An 18,231-nucleotide genomic window follows, 5' to 3' on the forward strand; every position below is an offset into this window, starting at 1 on the left:
ATTTATTTATTTATTTATTTATTTATTTATTTATTTATGCTCTGTGGTCACTATTTAGTTCACCAGCCAGCTCTGTGTCTGGCGTGACTGTTTTCATGGATACCTTTCTTCTCTAAAAGGCATTTTTCTTATAGTGACCAAAGATTAATGCGACCATGTAAGGAAGACTTTATCAGGAAATCCCAGTCTCTTGAAGGAATCCCCAGATGCTCATCTTCGGCTCAGCTCAATTAACACAGCCTTTCCCTGCCAGCCTTAATTATTTCTCCCAAGGGCCTCTGCCTCTACCCTGCCCCCCATTCTTCTTCCGGATTTGCTCAGCGAATCCCCTTAGCCCTAAGGCACGGCATTCCTTTGTGTGATCTACTTCCTCACAGTTGGCGGGGATGAAAATTAAAAAATCTGTGGTGGGGAGGGAGGAAGGTTTGCCCGCTACCACCTTTGACAGCAGCCCCTGGGGAACTCATGTGTCTGAGGGGTGCCTTAGGGGAAGGAGAGGGGGTGGGTAGAAGTGAGGAGATTGAAATTCTGGCACTTGGGGGAGAAGTTAACCTAGAATGCATTTGGTGTTCCCTGTGAGGAGGCGTGTGTGTGTGTGTGTGTGTGTGTGTGTGTGTGTGTGTGTGTGTGTGTGTGTGATCCCAGACTGACAGTCAGCTTCCAGAGCCCTGAAAAATAAGTGACCTACTCTCAAATCAACTGACGATATGAGAATAAATGCCACAAAGCCAACGGAGCCCCCAGACTCCAGGTCGTCCCCCTTCACAACCCTGAGTGCATGGTTCCCGGAAGTGGCAGGTCCCAGCTGAATCCTTTTACTTGGAAAAAGCACCATTTTTTCCCTCAATTGCCAAGCAAAAGACTATGCAAGTTTCATTCTGTGCAGAAAATAGAAAGAATTTTCATCCTCTGGCATCTTGATGAATTACAATTATCTTAAAAGATGCCTCTTTTGAGGAAGGCAGAAATGGGTGGCCCCTAAGTCATTGTGACTTAGGAAATTATTCTGAGGAACAAATTCTGAGAGCCAATGCTTTAGGCTTGTTTTCAAGGAATTGGAGGATTGTGGAAAAGGTGTTAAGATGCTCTCATCTTGCAAAGTAACCTATTTTGATCTGCTGTGGTGTTCTGGGGTATGGGCTGCTTCCATACCCTGGGAATTCGGGAGTTCCAGGGAGGGAAGGGGTATGTGGTGTAGCTCTGGAGCCCCATGGAGGGCAACTGACAGCCTGTCTGTACTGGCTCACTGGAACAAGTGGATCTTGTGCTACCAACCCAATGTACTTCTGACTTTGCAAACTGGAGCATAGTTTAAAAGGACTGGGAGAAGGACTGGCCATATGGCTCGGCAGGTAAAGGTGTCTGGTACGAAGCCTGATGGCTTGATCCTCAGGACCCACATTTTGGAGAGAACAGACTCTCACAAGTTGTGTTCTGACCCCCATGCTCATACCATGGTACGACATGTACACACACACACACACACTAAATTAAAATGTAAAAAATTTCCTTAAGACCTTGAGAAACGATGCTATTTTAAAAAGAGGAGACAGGCTGGACACTGTTGGCACACGCCTTTAATCCCAGCACTCGGGAGGTAGAGGCAGGTGGATCTCTGTGAGTCTGAGGCCAGCTTGGTCTACAAAGCAATTTCCAGGACAGCCAGAACTGTTATTAGAGAAAGCTGTCTCTGAAAACAAAAACAAACAAACAAAAGGAGACAGGTCTATACAATAGCACACACCTATAATCCCATCACTTGGGAGGTGGAGGCACAGAAGAATCAGGAGTTCAATGACAGCCTCAGCTACGTTAGGAGTTTGGGGTCAACTTGGACTACTTGAGACCCTGTCTCAAAAACAAACAGACAGACAGACAGACAGAAAGACCCACTAATTGACAGGCGGCCAAATCTCTTTGCTTAACAACGATTTAAATCTTTTGGAACATGAACACCCTAGCGGGCAGGAGGGCCCAGACTCACCTCCCCATCTAGTGTTTCTGTCACAGTTCTTGCAGCTGCTCACATAGCCACTTGAACACAGGTTCCCAAGACTTCGGAGTCTGCCACTCTGCTCCCTAAGGGAGCGTCAGTGTATGCATTGTGTATTATTCTATGTGTTACAGCTCTAGTCATCATTTCACTAAATTCTCACTCCTGACTATATGTAAGGCTGGTTTGCACACATGTAGTTTTCTGAAAGCAAGGTGCTCTTTTTCCCTAAACAACTCTATAGTGTATATGTCTGTGTGTGTCTATGTGTGTGTCTGTGCTTGTACCTGTGTACCTGTGTACAAGACACACCTGTGTCTGTCTGTGTGTCAGTGTGTGTGTCTGTATATCTGTGTATGTGTCGCTGTGCATGCTTGTGTGTATCTATATCTATGTGTCTGTGGAGGTCTCTCTGTGTGTTTCTGTGTATCTATGCATTTGTGTGTCTATGTGCTTGTGTGTCTGTGTTTGTACCTGTGTATGTCTGTCTGTGTGTCAGTGTGTGGTCTGTATGTCTGTGTATGTGTCACTGTGCATGCTTGTGTGTGTCTACATCTATGTGTCTGTGGAGGTCTCTCTGTGTGTCTCTGTGTATCTATGCATTTGTGTGTCTATGTGCTTGTGTGTCTGTGTGAGTTACAGATGGTTGTGAGCCACCATTTTCATGCTGGGAATCAAACTCAGGTCCTCCGCTAGAGCTAATCACTGAATCCCTTCTCCAGTCCCCTGGTTAGTGTCCTTCACAGTAACAGCTAACGAACTAGAACAGGGTACGCCGTCAAAATCCAGAGACAAACAGAACTTGTGTGTTCTTGGTGCAACAGAACCCCCATACTGGGGACACTTCTTGGGGTCCATGGGGACCCGACAAGGAGTGAGGGCTTTGTTCTGAGGCTTACAGGAGCTGTTCCAGGCACCACGTAGGTAGAAGCACCATCAGATGTGTATTTAGAAAACGTGGTGACTAGTGGGAATAATGGGCAATGGAGAACAGAGTGAAAGGCTAAGGCTGGGCTCCCAGCAGAGGGTCAGAAACTGTGGGAACCTGGGAAGGGCAGAAGGAGAACACAGGGTCATGCGAGAGGAAAATAGGTGTAGAATGACAAGTTGGCACAGAGAACCAACAGGACAGGGTTGTACTATCCTCTGGTGCAGGCCCTCAGATTCCAGACTGCTTACCCCTCACCACTGAACTGAAACAGGCCCCGAGTCTGGTAGTGTCTCAGTGGGACAGCTCTTGCCAAGCATTTGTAAGGAGCCGGGTTTTACCCCAGCACTGTGGAGAGAGAAAGCAGGACAGGGAAGAGAAACAATTGTCTCTGTCTGTAGAGGGTATTCGCTCCACCATGACCTTGGGCTAGCTGGCCTGATAGAGGCTGTGCTTCTCATCTGCCTAGATGACCACTTAAAAGGGGGGAGAAAGGGGCTTGGGGAGAGCCCACCATACCAAAGGGCACCTTAGGAGGCTAAAGTACATTTGATCTCTGGGGATCCAGCTACCTTACAAACCCACGCCACTGATCAGAAGGGGTCACCATTCAAAAAACAAAACAAAACAAAAAACGAAAAAAAAAAAATAAAAAAACACAGCTTAAAGCATATACAATGAGTCATCCAAAGTTCCTCATTAAAATGAACAAAAATTGGACCAGCGAGATGGCTGAGTGGGTAAAGGTACTTGCCACACAAATCTGGTAAGTCGAGTTCCATCCTGAAAGCCATGTGAAGACGGAAGGAGAGACCCAACTCTACAGACTTGTCCTCTGGCCTACATACCACACAGTGTCACATGTACTCATGTGCACGCACCACACACACACAAATGCCACATCCAGCACAGCTCCCGGGATTGAGATGACTGGAGTGGCATGGGACCTGTGGTGGTCTGAACAGGAATGGCCCCCCAGAATCATGTGTGTGAATGCTTGGCCCACAGGGGGTGGCACTATTAGGAGGGGTGGGCTTGCTGGAGGAAGTGTGTCACCGTGGGGGTGGGCTTTGAGGTCTCATATATGCTCAAGCTACAACCAGTGTGGGACACAGTCTTCTGCTGCCTGTGGATCAAGATGTAGAGCTCTGATCTCCTTCTCCAGCACCACGTCTGCCTGCACACCATCATGTCCCACCATGATGATAATGGACTAAACAAACCACTGACACCGTAAGCCAGCCCCAATGAAATGTTTCCCTTTATGAGAGTTGCCGTGGTCATGGTGTCTCCTCACAGCAATGGGAATGAAGATAAAAAGGACACATGAACACACAGAAAAGCTGGGATGGGGTGGACTGGGCTCTCTGATGGAGAAGCCACAGGCCCTCGGCGACACAGAATATTTATTATATACAGTTAAACAGGGAGGCGGTGTTATGGTACGCTGTGAACAGTCTCTGTTGGGGAGCAGTCTTCAGGAAATATCTGGAGGCAGAAATCTACAGTGAACATTTTCAGCACACACTATCATCATTCGCACTTGGACCAGAGGAAGGTGTTGCTGCCGCTCATATTTCACCCATGGAAGACTTTGCCGCTCACATGGGGCTGAGGCATTGGTCCTGGACATGGCTGTGTCCATGCCAACAGCCCACATTTACTCAGGACCTCATTCACTAAGGGCTTTCTCCACTTTCCCACACACAAACGATGATATAATCCTTAAAAATTAAAAAGAAAACAACTTACAGTTAATCTAAGAAAGGGCAACGTCTGCATCCTAGCTTTGTACATATTTATCCAAGAAGTCACTTCATTCTCTTATGGCGTCTCTCCTTGCTCAGGTCCTCTGGTACTTGCACACAGCGTGACTGTATTCCCTGGCTTTTATTGCTAAGACGTCCCTGGATTACTGAGATCTAGTGAGATGACAGAAGAAATCATTCTGTAGCTTCTGGGACTGGCCTACAAAAACAAAACGTTCCCAGGGCCGTCCTCTACGCTTTGATGAAGGTGAGCAGAGTAGCTGCTATATTTAGAACACGGCCCCTGCGTGAAAGGCTTTGTCTCTAGTGTCTGACACTATTGGGAGGTGATGTAACCTTTCCCAGGTGCAGTCTAGGAGAAGGGAACGGGGTCACCAGTTGTACCCTTGAAGGGGATATGGAGACCTGAGGTCCTCCCCGGCTGTCTCTAACATGTTAGCCATGGAGTGAACAGTTCCCTCCATCTCAGGCTCCCACCATGATGTTCCCTCTCACCATAGGCCCAAAAGTAACATAGCCAACAATGACCGAACTGTGAGTTTCCGCTTTAAAAGTTGTTTATCTAACTAACCGACTAAAACAGCAGCCTTCAAAGCCAAGGCCAAAGACAGAGATCCAAGTCAGAAAGCAGTTCAGGTCCTCAAATGACCAGTGGAGAATGTCCCAACAGTGGAACATCCACTTGGGGCTTTTTGTTTGCTTGTTTTGTTTTTCAAAACAGGGTTTCTCTGTGTAGTCCTGGCTGTCCTGGAACTTGCTTCATAGACCAGGCTGGCCTTGAACTTACAGAGATCTACCTGCCTCTGCCTCTCAAGTGCTGGGATTAAAAGCATGCACTACCACTACCTGGGTTTTCACACAGGATAAAAATAAACTACACAGAGAAACCCTGTCTCAAAAAAACAAACAAATAAATAAATAAACAAACAAACAAATAAATAAATAAACTACAGCTTTTTAGAGCCAATGTATATCTTGGTGGTGGGGGGTTGTTCCAACGGTAACATAACCTCAACACTAAGGTTGACATAACAACCTTTAATAACAACCTGTTAAGTGGTAACATAACTCAACAATAAGCCCAAAGCCTTATCTTAGTCTAATTTGTATTACATTCAACCACTCAGTTTTCTGTTATTGTTGCTGCCATGGATTGGACCCAGCCTTGGGCATGCCAAGCAAGTGCACTACCACCAAGTCACACCCCTGCCCTTGTTTTATGACAGGAGGCTGTAAGTTCCCCAAGCCAAGGGCTTGGAACGTGGGATGCCTTTGTATCAGCCTTCCAAGTGTTGAGGACTGCAAGTGTCTGTCGGTGCATTTGGCTGGCTGTATTAGAAAACTGACCCTCTTAGAGTATAAACTCGTCCACATTATGGGAATCAGTGTGGAGGGTTCTCAAAAAGCTAAAAATAGAACTTCCATATGATTTAGTTGTATCATTCCTGAACATATTCCCAAAGGAATCTACATCTTACTACAGAAATACTTATTCATTCATTATTATGGCTGCTTTCCTCACAATAGGCAGGAAATGGAATCAGTGAAGATATTCATCAATAGATGAATGGATAATGAAAACATGGTACATGAACATAATGGAATTTAAAAGAAAAATCATGCAGTTTGCAGGAAAATAGATGGAATTGGAACTGGGAAGTAATTTATTAAGTAAGGTAACCCAGACTCAGAAAGATAAACTTCTCATGCTTACTCTCGTATGTGGATCATATCTTTTTGTTTGCTTGTTTGTTTTTGAAACAGGGTCTCACTATATAGCCTGTCTAGCCTGGAACTTTCCATGTAGACCAGGCTGGCCTCACTCATAAAGACCTGCCTACCTCTGCCTCCTGAGTGCCAGGATTAAAAGCATGAGCCATTATGACCAGCTCTGCTTCTCATTTTTTTTTTTAAGATTTTCTTTCTTTCTTTCTTTCTTTCTTTCTTTCTTTCTTTCTTTCTTTCTTTCTTTCTTTCTTTCTTTCTTTCTTTCTTTCTCTCTCTCTCTCTCTCTCTCTCTCTCTCTCTCTCTCTCTCTCTCTCTCTTTCTTTCTTTCTTTCTTTCTTCCAACTAATGTAGTTACTGTCCCCCTGAAAAAGACAGAGATGTCCAGCTTCCTGCTTCTCTAAGGACAGACAGTGAATGAGGGAACGATACTCCAATCCCTGTTCCTGAAGGCATATGGCATCTTACCTACCTGAAAAGACAGGAAAACACACACTGTTGAGGTATAAAAAGCTGAATCTTCCAGGCGTTTTTATCCCAGTGTGTGTGTGTGTGTGTGTGTGTGTGTGTGTGTGTACACATATACATGCCATAACACATGTAGAGGTCAGAGAACAACTTGTGGTAGTTGGTTCTCTCCTTCTACCTTGTGGGTGCTGGGGACTGAGCTCAGGCCCTGAGGCTTAGTAGCAAATGGCTTTACCCACCTAGCCTCCTGACCACCGCTGGCATGAAGCTATTGACCACCCAGGCTTAAGTGGCAGCGCATCGTAGTTTACTAATGCGACTCCAGCCCTGCACAGCTGTGGCCTTGACAAGCCCCACTTCTCTTGCCCTGTCCATCTCTTCTGGATAACGAGAGAGGAGGCTGGGTGTGCAGCTCCATGCTAAAGCACGTGCCTAGCATGCTTGGGTCTATCCCAGCACGGCGGGGAAGCGGGTATCAGAGCCAAACCCACACAATTTTGTCCCGTCGTTACGACCCTTCACATCTCTGACCAGACACAGGTCTGGTTCCGCGGGATCATTAGGCTTACTGGGCAATTGCACTTTCAAGTAAGTTTATGTGTAGAATTTCCAACTTCTGGTGAAAGTAAAGCCTAAGAAAACACTAAGCCGACTTTTAGTATTCATACTAAGTCAGCACATCTTAAATTGCATTCCTCTGGTGCTCGGTGAAGACACAGATATTTTACATGTCTATTAGCCATCTGCAATGCCTCTTTCATAGACCATTTATTTTTAAAATTAGGACACTTGCAGACGGAGGCATCCCCCTGTGTCTGCTAGCGGGTGCCGAACGCTAGCAGCAGTATCTGCATCAGCTTAGTCCATTCGGTCCTCACGCTGGTGCGGCCCTGTGCCCCCAGGGTAGGCCTGCCTGTCTTTCGCTGTGCATAAATGGAGGACAAGCACCATGAGCAGGTGCTGTGGGCCTCCATACTTAGGCTCTCTGTGACATCCACATCCAGCTCTCTCAGCTGAGGTCAAAGGGGTTGCCAATCTCACCCAGGACCTGGAACTTGGCTGAGCTGGAGGTTCCAATCCTCCGTAAAGGTTGTGCGGAGGGTCCCTAGGCAAACAATGCTGCCTGCGATACGTAAGGCAGATGGAGCCTTCACCTCAGCTGACCAGGGAGATACTGGCTTTGCCTGGCTAAATCCAGTTTAAAAAAAAAAAAGTTCTTGCCAAAGATGATACCCTGTAACTAGATATGTGTTTCCACCACACAGGGAGAGGAAGTGTTGAATCAGAGAGCTTTTCTCTCTCCCCAAACTTTCCCTGGTTTTTGTTTGTCTATTTTTGCCCGATTACTTTTCCAAACCTAACCACGCTCTGCAGCCACGACGCTGTCCTGAAGTCACCCTCTGTGTCTAGATGACAAGGTGCTGGTAAAGTGACTCAAATGAGGAAAAACCCCACCCCACCCCTGCCATCTGGGTTCTATCAGCGAAAGGAAACAACGTTCTCAAAAGCATTTAGCAATTAGTTTAAAATCCCTTTAAGAGACCAACAGTGGAACTGGCAAGATGACCCAACAGGTAAAGGTGTTTGCCACCAAACCTGACCACCTGAGGATCCACATAGTGGAACACAAACGCTGACTCCCCAAAGTGGTCCTCTGACCTCCATACATTTGCCATACTATGTGTGCACTCATAGTCAGACATACACAAAAAATTAATAAGTAAATAAATGTAGTAGTAGTAGTAGTAGTAGTAGTAGTAGTAGTAGTAGTAGTAATAATAGTAATAGTAATAGTAATAATAATAGTAGTAGTAATAGTAATAATAAAGAAACTGGCAGGGGAATTCTGAAATTCCGATGAATGTCCTCTGTCAAACACTATCAATGGCCAGTGCCCAAAGCTCCCATTCAGGGAAAGAGCCCAGCAGATCTGCACAGTGCAGAAACGGAAGGAAGGGATGCTTCCAGTTCTGCAGAGAAGGACCAGACTCCCTGACCCTATCTAGGCTGCCAAAATCAAGCTGAGGTCCATGCTGAATGTGTGCTAATGTACCTAGCATTTCCATCTCCTTGATTGCCTACAAGCGGTCCTTTCTTGTTGTTATTTATTTTTAGATTTTATTTACAGATTTGTGATTTGTGTGTATGTTTTAGTGTATGCACACATGTATGCATTCAAAAGAATGCATGAAAAATCCATGCCTTTTCCAGGTAATAGCTTTAGCTTTGCTATCGTCAGCTGAATTTCTGCTTCATATTTCTGCATCCCATAGCAGAGGGGGTCATAAGAGTGAGTAGGACACTTGAGGGAGAGTACTGGGCTTTTTTTTTTTTTTCTCATGATGCCTGGATTATGCTGGTGCTGGCATCCAAACTCTGGTTCTCACAATTTCCACTGTGCAGCAACTACTCTTAACCACTGAGCCATCTCACGAGTTCCAGCCTCCTTTTGTAGCTGCTCGGATGTGGCCCATTTAGTACACCATAGGAAGCCCAGGCAATGGCAGCACCCAAAGAGGAGGATGTGAAATCACATGCTCACACCCCTCCATCCTGAAATGCTAGCACCCTAGGAAAATTTCAGTGGTAAGAAATGAGTCCATGTTTGTGTCAAGGGAAACCACATGCCCAGACACTAAAAGCCAATGTCAACACAGAAAGGCAATGGAAAATAGCCCAGTATCACACAAATGGAATATGAACAGATGTGGTCTGGGGGGGGCAGCTTGGGTTGGTGTGCAGCAAATAATAAATTACCACATTTTTCCAACATTAAGAAAATACCACCAAAGACTGAGGCAAAGCAGAGATGCCTGTGTAGTTTCTCTCTCGGCTTCTATTCGGCTCCAGGAAAGTCCCCCGTCCCTGTAAATTTAAATTCAACCTCCTTCCCCTCATCTCTCTCACCCTAACTTCCCACCACCCCAAACATGTATCCACGGAAAAGTGATCAGAATTCACGTCACTGTTCTACACTTTTTCTCTTCTTTGTAACATTTTTGTTTACTTATTTATGTGTGTTCATGCATGTGTGTGCCTATCAGAGGATGACTGGTGGGAACTGGCTCTTTCTGTCTACCACTTGGCTCTCAGGGATTGAACTTGCACTCTTGGGCTTAGTGACAAGTGTCTTTACTCATTAAGCCCAGACAATGTGATTGTTCCCTGTCTCTACAGCTGGGTCAAATAGCTACACGCTTCTGACAGATGCCCCATTGCCCAGCCTTTGACTAGTCTTTCAGCCTTTTGGGGGCCCTGACAACTCATGGTACCCTAATGTCAGCTAGAAGCAGTTCTAGAAGAGAATACATCGCCTCATGTTCCCCACCCAAAATAGGTTGAAATGCTAGGTCAAAAGGAAACTCCCTGGCATAGGGGACAAAGTGGCTAACTATAATGACCACTGACATACCAGGAAAAATAGGTTCAGAGTTGTCAATTGACTCAAAGGTCAGAACTACAGGGCCTTAAGAATGGCAATAGAAGCCGGGCAATGATGGTGTATGCCTTTAATCCCAGCACTTGGGAGGCAGAACCAGGCAGATCTCTGTGAGTTGGAGGCCAGGCTGATCTACAGAGCAAGATCTAGGACAGCCACCAAAACTACACAGAGAAACCCTGTCTTGAAAAAAAAATAATAATAATTTTTAAAAAATGGCAATAGATACAGATGTCACTGCCCTAGAAAAATTTGCTAGGTTCTTAGGTCCCAATACCCTTAAACCCCTGGGCAGATAGGACTCACGATTGAGTCCTGTCATTGGTACTTGTGAAGGGGGGATGTGTGTGTGTGGGGGGGGGGCAAAACAGCTTGACCACACAGCTGCCATGACAGGCTTAGAGGCCCAGACACAACTTCTGGCAGGCAACACCTGGATCCAGGAAAAGCCATAAGCTGACCCCACCCAGTGGGGCCTGCATCTAAGAGAATATACCTGACATTCCAAACATTCCCTATACCCCTAGACAAATGTCAGCTAATCAGGGTCCTGAACCCTGGAAACCCCCTCACCCCAACCTCTGCTATGATAAAAACCCCACCCTGCCTGGGCTCCAGGCTCTCTGCTCTCACCACTGCAGCAGACAGACAGAGAGACCAAGCTCCAAGCTTGCAAATAAAGGCTCTTTGCCTTTACATACAGGATTCTGTCTCTGTGGTAGTCTTTTTGGGGGGTCCCCACGATCTGGGCATAACACCATCTTGCCAGATCTTTTTCTTTTTCTTCTTGAGATAGGGTTTCAGGCTAGCTCAGGAGTGTTGCTTGGGCTAGCCTCAAACTCCTGGGCTCAAGGGATCCTCCTTCTATCACCTCCCCTAGTGGCTAAGATTACAAGGGAGACTCCTGGGATCCAGCTTAGAGTTACTCCACCACATGTCTTGGACTAGGGGCTGAAGATTTCTTGCCTTGGTTTAAGATTTATTTATTTATGATGTTTACAGTGTTCTGCCTGCATGTGTCCTTGCAGGCTAGAAGAAGGCACAGGATTGTAGCATGAATCTTAAAAGTTCTTATTAATAAAATCAAACCCGAGGCCAGTTATTGGGGTCAATGCTGGTAGATCAGAGAGACAGAACAAGCCACAGCTATCTCACCTTGCCAATTCCTCAGCTGGTCCTGTTTCCTCAGACTGGAAGTCTCTGAGTCCTCATCCAGAATGAATCTCAGCTGAACTGTTGCTCCAAAGCCTGAAACCTTAACCAGCCAAATGCTTCTAGTTTCTGGTCCTCAAGCCTTATATACTTTTCTGCTTTCTACCATCACTCCCTGGGATTAAAGGCTCACTTCCTGGGATTAAAGGTGTGAGTCACCATGCCTAGCTGTTTCCAATGTAGCCTTGAACTCACAGAGATCCAGAGGGATTTCTGTCTCTGGAATGCTAGGATTAAAGGCGTGTGCTATCACTGCCTAACTAGTGGCTTTTCTGTTCTCTGACCCCAGATAAGTTTATTAAGGTACACAATATTTTGGGGAACACAATACCACCACAGTGGATCTCATTACAGATGGTTGTGAGCCACCATGTGGTTGCTGGAAATTGAACTCAGGACCTCTGGAAGAACAGCCAGTGCTCTTAACCTCTGAGCCATCTCTCCTTGCCTTGGTTTAGCAATGGAGCAGACATTCCCAGGGAAGAGGCAGTGATCATAAGTGAGAGTCCTGGAGCCAGAGGCAGGCCACACAACCTTCCTGTTTAGGATAAGGCTGCCCAGAATCTGAGATGATCTGTATGCATAGAAGTAAATATTCTTGACCCATTAACCCCCGACATCATACACAGAAACAGCCATTTAAATTATAAGCTACATGTCTAGTTTATTTCCATTAGAAAAATAGAACTGCATACAATTTAACTTTACTTGTACCATTCAAGTTTGAGCCTTTTAATTGCATTGTACATGTAACACAAGAATTTAGACACAGTCACTAAATTAGATTAATACCATTTAATTGAATTAAATGTATTAACTATTTCTCAGGGATGACAGCTGATCTCTCCTGTGACAATTCATCTTTTCTTTTAATTTTGTATGTGTGACTATGAGTCTTCACTCACATTTAACAACATAACTATAATTTATAGGGTTCATTAATCATAATCCATGCCAGATCTCCCTATGATATGGTATTTCCATAACTTCAGATACTTTGGTCATATTTTCACTTTTCAACATCAGTTGTAAAAACTAAGGCGTTCATCTGAAAAATATGATGAAAATTCCCGAGGAAACAACAGTGTGGCCACTTACAGAGATGCCGGGAAACCATCACTGTGGTCTCAGCACAGCTTCCTTGTGGCAAGGCAGCACCTTGGCTAGCAGCTCCTCCAGGGAGAAGGCTCTGGAAGTTCTCTTGTGGGTTGCATTGGCAGCACGCAGTGACATCGGGCAGCAAAGCAATGTTCCTAGCCAAGTCCCAGGCCGCAGCTTTCAGATTCCGGCCACATCTGGTAGAGCTTGCTACCCGTCCTGGCACAAGCTGTGCATGCCGTGGACCCATGCCTAGCTATTCCGAGCTCTTCCATATATAAGCTATTCCACAGCTTAGCTGGGGGGGGGGTCCCATGGCCAGGTCCTCAGGGCTTCCTCAGTGATGACCACTTTTCTGACCAGGGGCGACATGGTAATCTTCTTGTAGAGCTTCCAAAACCAAACTTTTGAAAATGTATTCTTTAAGTTTGCATATATGTATATATACTATGCTGAGCATATTTCAGCTCATACCCCCAAACCCTCCTGCTCACCCTTCCCTGTTCCCGTTAGCATCCTTTGTCCCCTCAGTCAGCTTTACTTCTACTTTCTCTTTTGGTTTTTCATGAACAGGGTTTCTCTGTGTAGTCCCAGCTGTCCTGGATCTCGCTCTGTAGCCCCGGCTGGCCTCAAACTCACAGAGATCCGCCTGCCTCTGCCTCCCTGAGTGCTGGGATTAAAAGTGTGTGCCACCACCACCTGGTGTTGTTTGTATTCTTAATGACTGCCATTTCTAACGGGAAAGATGGAATCTCAATGAAGTGTGTGCATTTCTCCAAGGGCTAGTGAAGTTGCGATTATTGGTCCTTTGTATTTCATCTTTTGAGAAATATCTGTTCATTTCATTGGGCCATTTACCAAGTGGATTGTTTTCTTTCTTTTTTCTTTTTGTTGTTCTTCATAGTACATCTAGATATTAGCTCTCCATCAGATGTATAGCTCAAAAAGATTTTCTTCCATTCTGTAGGCTATCTCTTCACTCAATTAACTGCTTCTTTTTCTGTACAGAAGCCTTTTAGTTTCATGAGGTTTCACTTACCAACCATGGCCCTTACTTCCTGAGGGGCTGGAGTCCTGCTGGGATGGCCATGACTATACCTGCATCTGAAGTGTTTTCCCTCTAACAGCTGCAGACTTTCAGGTCTTACATTAGCGTCTTTGACTCATCTGAAGTTGACTTTTATGCAGGGTGAGATATAGGCATCTATTCTTTCGTATGTGGACACCCAATTTTCCCAGTGCCATTTGTTAAAGAAACTTCTTTCTCTACTGCAGATTTTTGGCATCTTGTCAGAAATCAAGTGGCCAGAGTTGTGCAGGTCTGTATCTGGGTGATACCTTCAGCACTATTCTTTTTCCTCGGGGTTGCTTTCCTTAACCAAGGTCTTCTGTGCCTCCATATTAATTTTAGGATTTTTTTTCTATTTCTGTGAAGAATAGCATTGTGTTTTTTAAAATTAGGATTGCATTAAATCTGTAGATTGCTTTTAGTATAGTCATTTCACAATATTAATTCTTCTAATCCATGAGCATGAACACAAGAGAGAGGTCTTTCTATCTTCTAGTACCTTTTCCAATTTCTTCCTTTAAAGCTCTCACCATAAAGGCCTTTCACTTCCTTGGTTAGTTTTATTCCGAGGCTCAAGGTTTTCTGTTTCTTTTCTTTTTCCTTGCAGTCGTGAGTGGGATGTTCCCTAATTTCTTTTTCAGCCTCTTTGTTACTAGGATATAGAAAGGCTACTGATTTTTCGTATAGTAATTTTGTATCCTGCCACTTTGCTGAAAGTATTTATCAGCTCTAAGAGTTTTCTTATGAAACAAAGAAACAAAACTTTTCTTATGGAGTCTTTACAGTCTCATTGTGCAGAATCACATCATCTGCAAATAAGGATACTTTGACTTCTTTCCTGCCAAACAACTTTTTTTTATTGAAATAGAATTTAGCATAAAATGTAGACCCTCAACACGAGGCTTGCTGTATTTTCACCTACACACACAACACAGGCAATCATCAGATCATAAGCAAACCAACTAGTATGCTGCTGCAGACAATGCATGGGCAGATTCCAGGAGCATCTAGGGGGTGCCCTCTAAGTTTCTGGGGGCTGAGGGTGTAGCTGAGTGGTAGAGCATGTATGTGTTTGACATGTACAAGGCCCTGGGTGTTATCTTTACTGCAAATTCTCTCCTAAACCTAAAACTTGTTATTGTTGATTTGCTTCCCATATTTAGATAATTTGCTCTCATTAGGGACTTGTCAGGGTGGGTAGTCAACTAATATATATATATATATATATATATATATATATATATATATATATATATATTATATATATAATTTTAATGTTTAAGAGAGCATTCAAGTTTTAGGCTACTCCAGCCACATCACTCATTTTTATTTACATCTTTCGTTTTGTTTTTTTTTCCCCCAGAGCCGAGGACTGAACCCAGGGCCTTGTGCTTGCTAGGCAAGTGCTCTACCACTGAGCTAAATCCCCAACCCCTACATCACTCATTTTTAGAAACAGGGCATTGTGCAGCAGTTTAACTGCCATGTGTAACCTTGGTACACAACACCAAAAGCTCCCACCTGTCTCCAACTTGAGTTATTTAGTTTGGTTTGGTTTCACTGTGTTTTGAGGCAGGGGTCTCTTGTATCCCAGGCTGGCCTTGGAACTCACTATGTAGCTGATGACACTGAATTTCCCATTCCCCCTGTCTTCACCTCCCATTGTTGGTATTAGACTACAGCAACCACTCCCATTTGGTTTGGTTTTGCCTTTGTATGAGACATTTCTGTGGTGGAACAGCAATGGTTTATGATGTCATTTAGGGTTTTAATTCTCTCTTTTCCAGATCTTTCTCAGAATCCAAATGAACAGTTTGAAACAACCCCCACTCCCACCCCCGAACAAGACAATGTGTTGGAACTGAACAGATCTCTCCCAGGTCCTTGCACAATTTAAGATGATTTAATGTTGGCCATTTCAGTTGAGGATTTTAAAATGCTCAAAATGTGATTCCTATGTAATGCTATATAACAACGAGAAACGTAAACTCCGGTTTACTCATCCTTTTATGTAGCAATCAAAATTCTCTTGTTATATCCCTTACAGGTGTTCGGCTCCCTCCCTCTCCACCTTTGAGGCAGGCTGGCCTTGAACTTGTTTTGTAGCTGCGGCCCCAGTTAACAGGGCATTTTTAACGAATGACAGGCCTATCATGAAAACCACGGTCTGACAGTGGTAAAGCCCTGGCCTGGCACATACAAGGCCCGAGCCTGGCTAGCACCGCAGGAAAGAAAAGAAGAGAGGCAGGAGCCGTGGAGGAAGGGAGGGAGGAAATGGCTTGTCTGGATATTAAAGGCAACATAAAGAAGCAAATATACATCAACTTCAAGAGCATCCGCTACGCCTTTCCCATCGTGACAGATACAGAATACGAACGACACTGTTGACGAAGTCACAAAGCCAGCTAAGTCAATTTTAGCTCTTCCAGGAGTAGCATTTTGTCTTTTAGCTCACATAATGTTTTTTACATTATACCACACTTTCAAAACTTTATAGTTACAGGAACAGAAACATGGAGAAGCAAGCTGAAAGAGAACTCCAATGATGGTATTCTCCATTTTCCCACAGCCCCTTCAACCGCCTCGAAGGTGGGTGGGGAGCAGGCACACATGCTCTTGGGATTTCTCCTTTTCCTCCTTGGCTGCATGTGTATGAGCAAGCCAACCTACTCACCTAGCAGGATGCGCGGGCAGATGTCAATATACTTTTGCCAATGTTTATTTTTTAACTTTAAAAAAGTAGTTTATTTTTATTTTATGTGCATTGGTGTTTTGTCTACATGTATGTCTGTGTGAGGGTGTTGGAGCCCCTGGAACTAGAGCTACAAATAGTTGTGAGCTGCCATGTGGGTGCTGGGAATACACCCGGACCCTCTGGAAGAGTAGCAAGTACTCTTAACCAATGAGCCATTTCTCCAGCCCCTGTCAATGTATTATTATTATTATTATTATTGTTGTTGTTGTTGTTGTTGTTGTTGTTTTCCGAGACAGGGTTTCTCTGTTTAGTCTTTGCTGTCCTGGAACTCAACTTTGTAGACCAGGCTGGCCTCAAACTCAGAGATCTGCCTGCCTCTGCTTCTCCAGTGCTGGAATTAAAGTTGTGCACCATCACTGCCTGGCAGTACCTTATTATTAAATCACACAGAACTACTCAAATATAGAGCACAGAGGTCAGGTGACCACAACAAACACGAAGTATTGGCATGAGTTGGTGCTGTGAGGTTCAGAGGACAAATGCACTCGACCGTAACTGCTCCCAGGACCCCAAGGAAGGTTTTTATTCTGTGCCTGATTTCATCATTTATAAAATAAGAACAGTTATAGATATAGGAACAGTTAACAAGAAGCCTGCCACGGCCATACAGTTTGTAAGCAATATAAGTCTCTGTGTTTATTTGGTTGGGTCTGAGCGGCTGTGGGACTGGCGGGTGACAGAGATTTGTCCTGACTGTGGGCAAGGCCGGAAAACTCTAGCTACAGAACAGCAATACTGTCATTAAATCTCTACACAGGACATTCAGAACCTTACCAAGACCCTGCCACCTAATTACTACGGTTTGTTATTATGCCAGAAGTTGACAACACTGATTTAGATTCCCTCAACCAGTTACACCAAGGAAGCCTCAGTCTGTAGGATTAGTTCAGAGCCAGGGCACTTAACCAAACACACAGGCGACCTTGGGTTCTACCAAAAATACACCAAAAAGAAGTACCCAAACTACAAAAACAATAAGGACCTGTTAACGGTTACAATAGTAGCATCCACACTTGAGTGAATTGCTCAACTCTCTGCCTTTAAGAAAGTTTAAAACAAAAGGCCAAACACAGTGGCATCTGTAATCCTGGCACCAGGGAGGCAGATGAGGATGGAGAACTAGTGCCAGGATGCCCTGGACTACACAATGAGACCCCCCTCCAAAATTAAAAAAAATATTAATAACTGTGAAAGGCAAACAGCAAACAAGAAACTCACCAAACTGTAATTCCCAAACTGTGTCAACATTAGAAAAATCCAGGCAGAAATTTCACACAGAATTATGAGAATCGCGGACCTCTTGGCAACTAGCTGTAATTCCAGGAGCCACAGTAGCACATGCTATCAAGAAACACATGGTTTGACCTCCACACCGTCTCCCCTGGCACGTGGAATGAAGGGAAGCCTTTCCTACCCCTCCAGAGTCTGACTTTTGTTAGACCTTGAACCCTCTCCTGGCAGAGAAGGGGACCTGGATGTGAACTCCCCAACAAGGCTGGTTCCCAAGACTCCTGTGGATATGACGTTATGTAAGGGACACCAAGTACCTGGCTCACCCACACAGGGCTTTCCAGGAAGACTCGCGGTGCCCAGAACCCAGAGCAGCCGCGTTCAGGTTAGCTCAGCCAGGCTCCAGACAGGCTGAGCTGACCCTCCCTTCCCCTTCCAGCCTTCTTAAATATTTATCAGGATCTGATCATCTCAGGGGAGCCCCGTACAAATGACCTTTAGAGCAGAGAGAACAAGGCCTGAGGGAGAAGCGGCAGGGTCAGAT

The 18,231-nt window shown here is 44.9% G+C and overlaps 1 protein-coding gene across 3 annotated transcripts in view; it reads right to left on the reverse strand.

Annotated features, from left to right (window-relative positions):
- Wnt5b (Wnt family member 5B) overlaps positions 1 to 18,231 on the reverse strand; it is a 109,503-nt gene that overhangs the window by 18,399 nt on the left and 72,873 nt on the right. Inside the window, exon 1 of one of the 3 annotated variants that reach the window (XM_076567780.1) lies at positions 17,676 to 18,109. The exons of 1 other annotated variant lie outside the window; for it this stretch is intronic. In XM_076567780.1, the coding sequence (XP_076423895.1) occupies positions 17,676 to 17,705 (30 nt within the window). In that variant the 5' untranslated portion in view covers positions 17,706 to 18,109. Of the gene's footprint in view, positions 1 to 4,673; positions 5,250 to 17,675; positions 18,110 to 18,231 lie in introns of those variants that run through there. One more of the 3 variants, XM_076567779.1, reaches the window with a different exon arrangement.

This window comes from Peromyscus maniculatus, chromosome 3, assembly GCF_049852395.1.
Source record: "Peromyscus maniculatus bairdii isolate BWxNUB_F1_BW_parent chromosome 3, HU_Pman_BW_mat_3.1, whole genome shotgun sequence".
Lineage (NCBI taxonomy): Eukaryota > Metazoa > Chordata > Mammalia > Rodentia > Cricetidae > Peromyscus > Peromyscus maniculatus.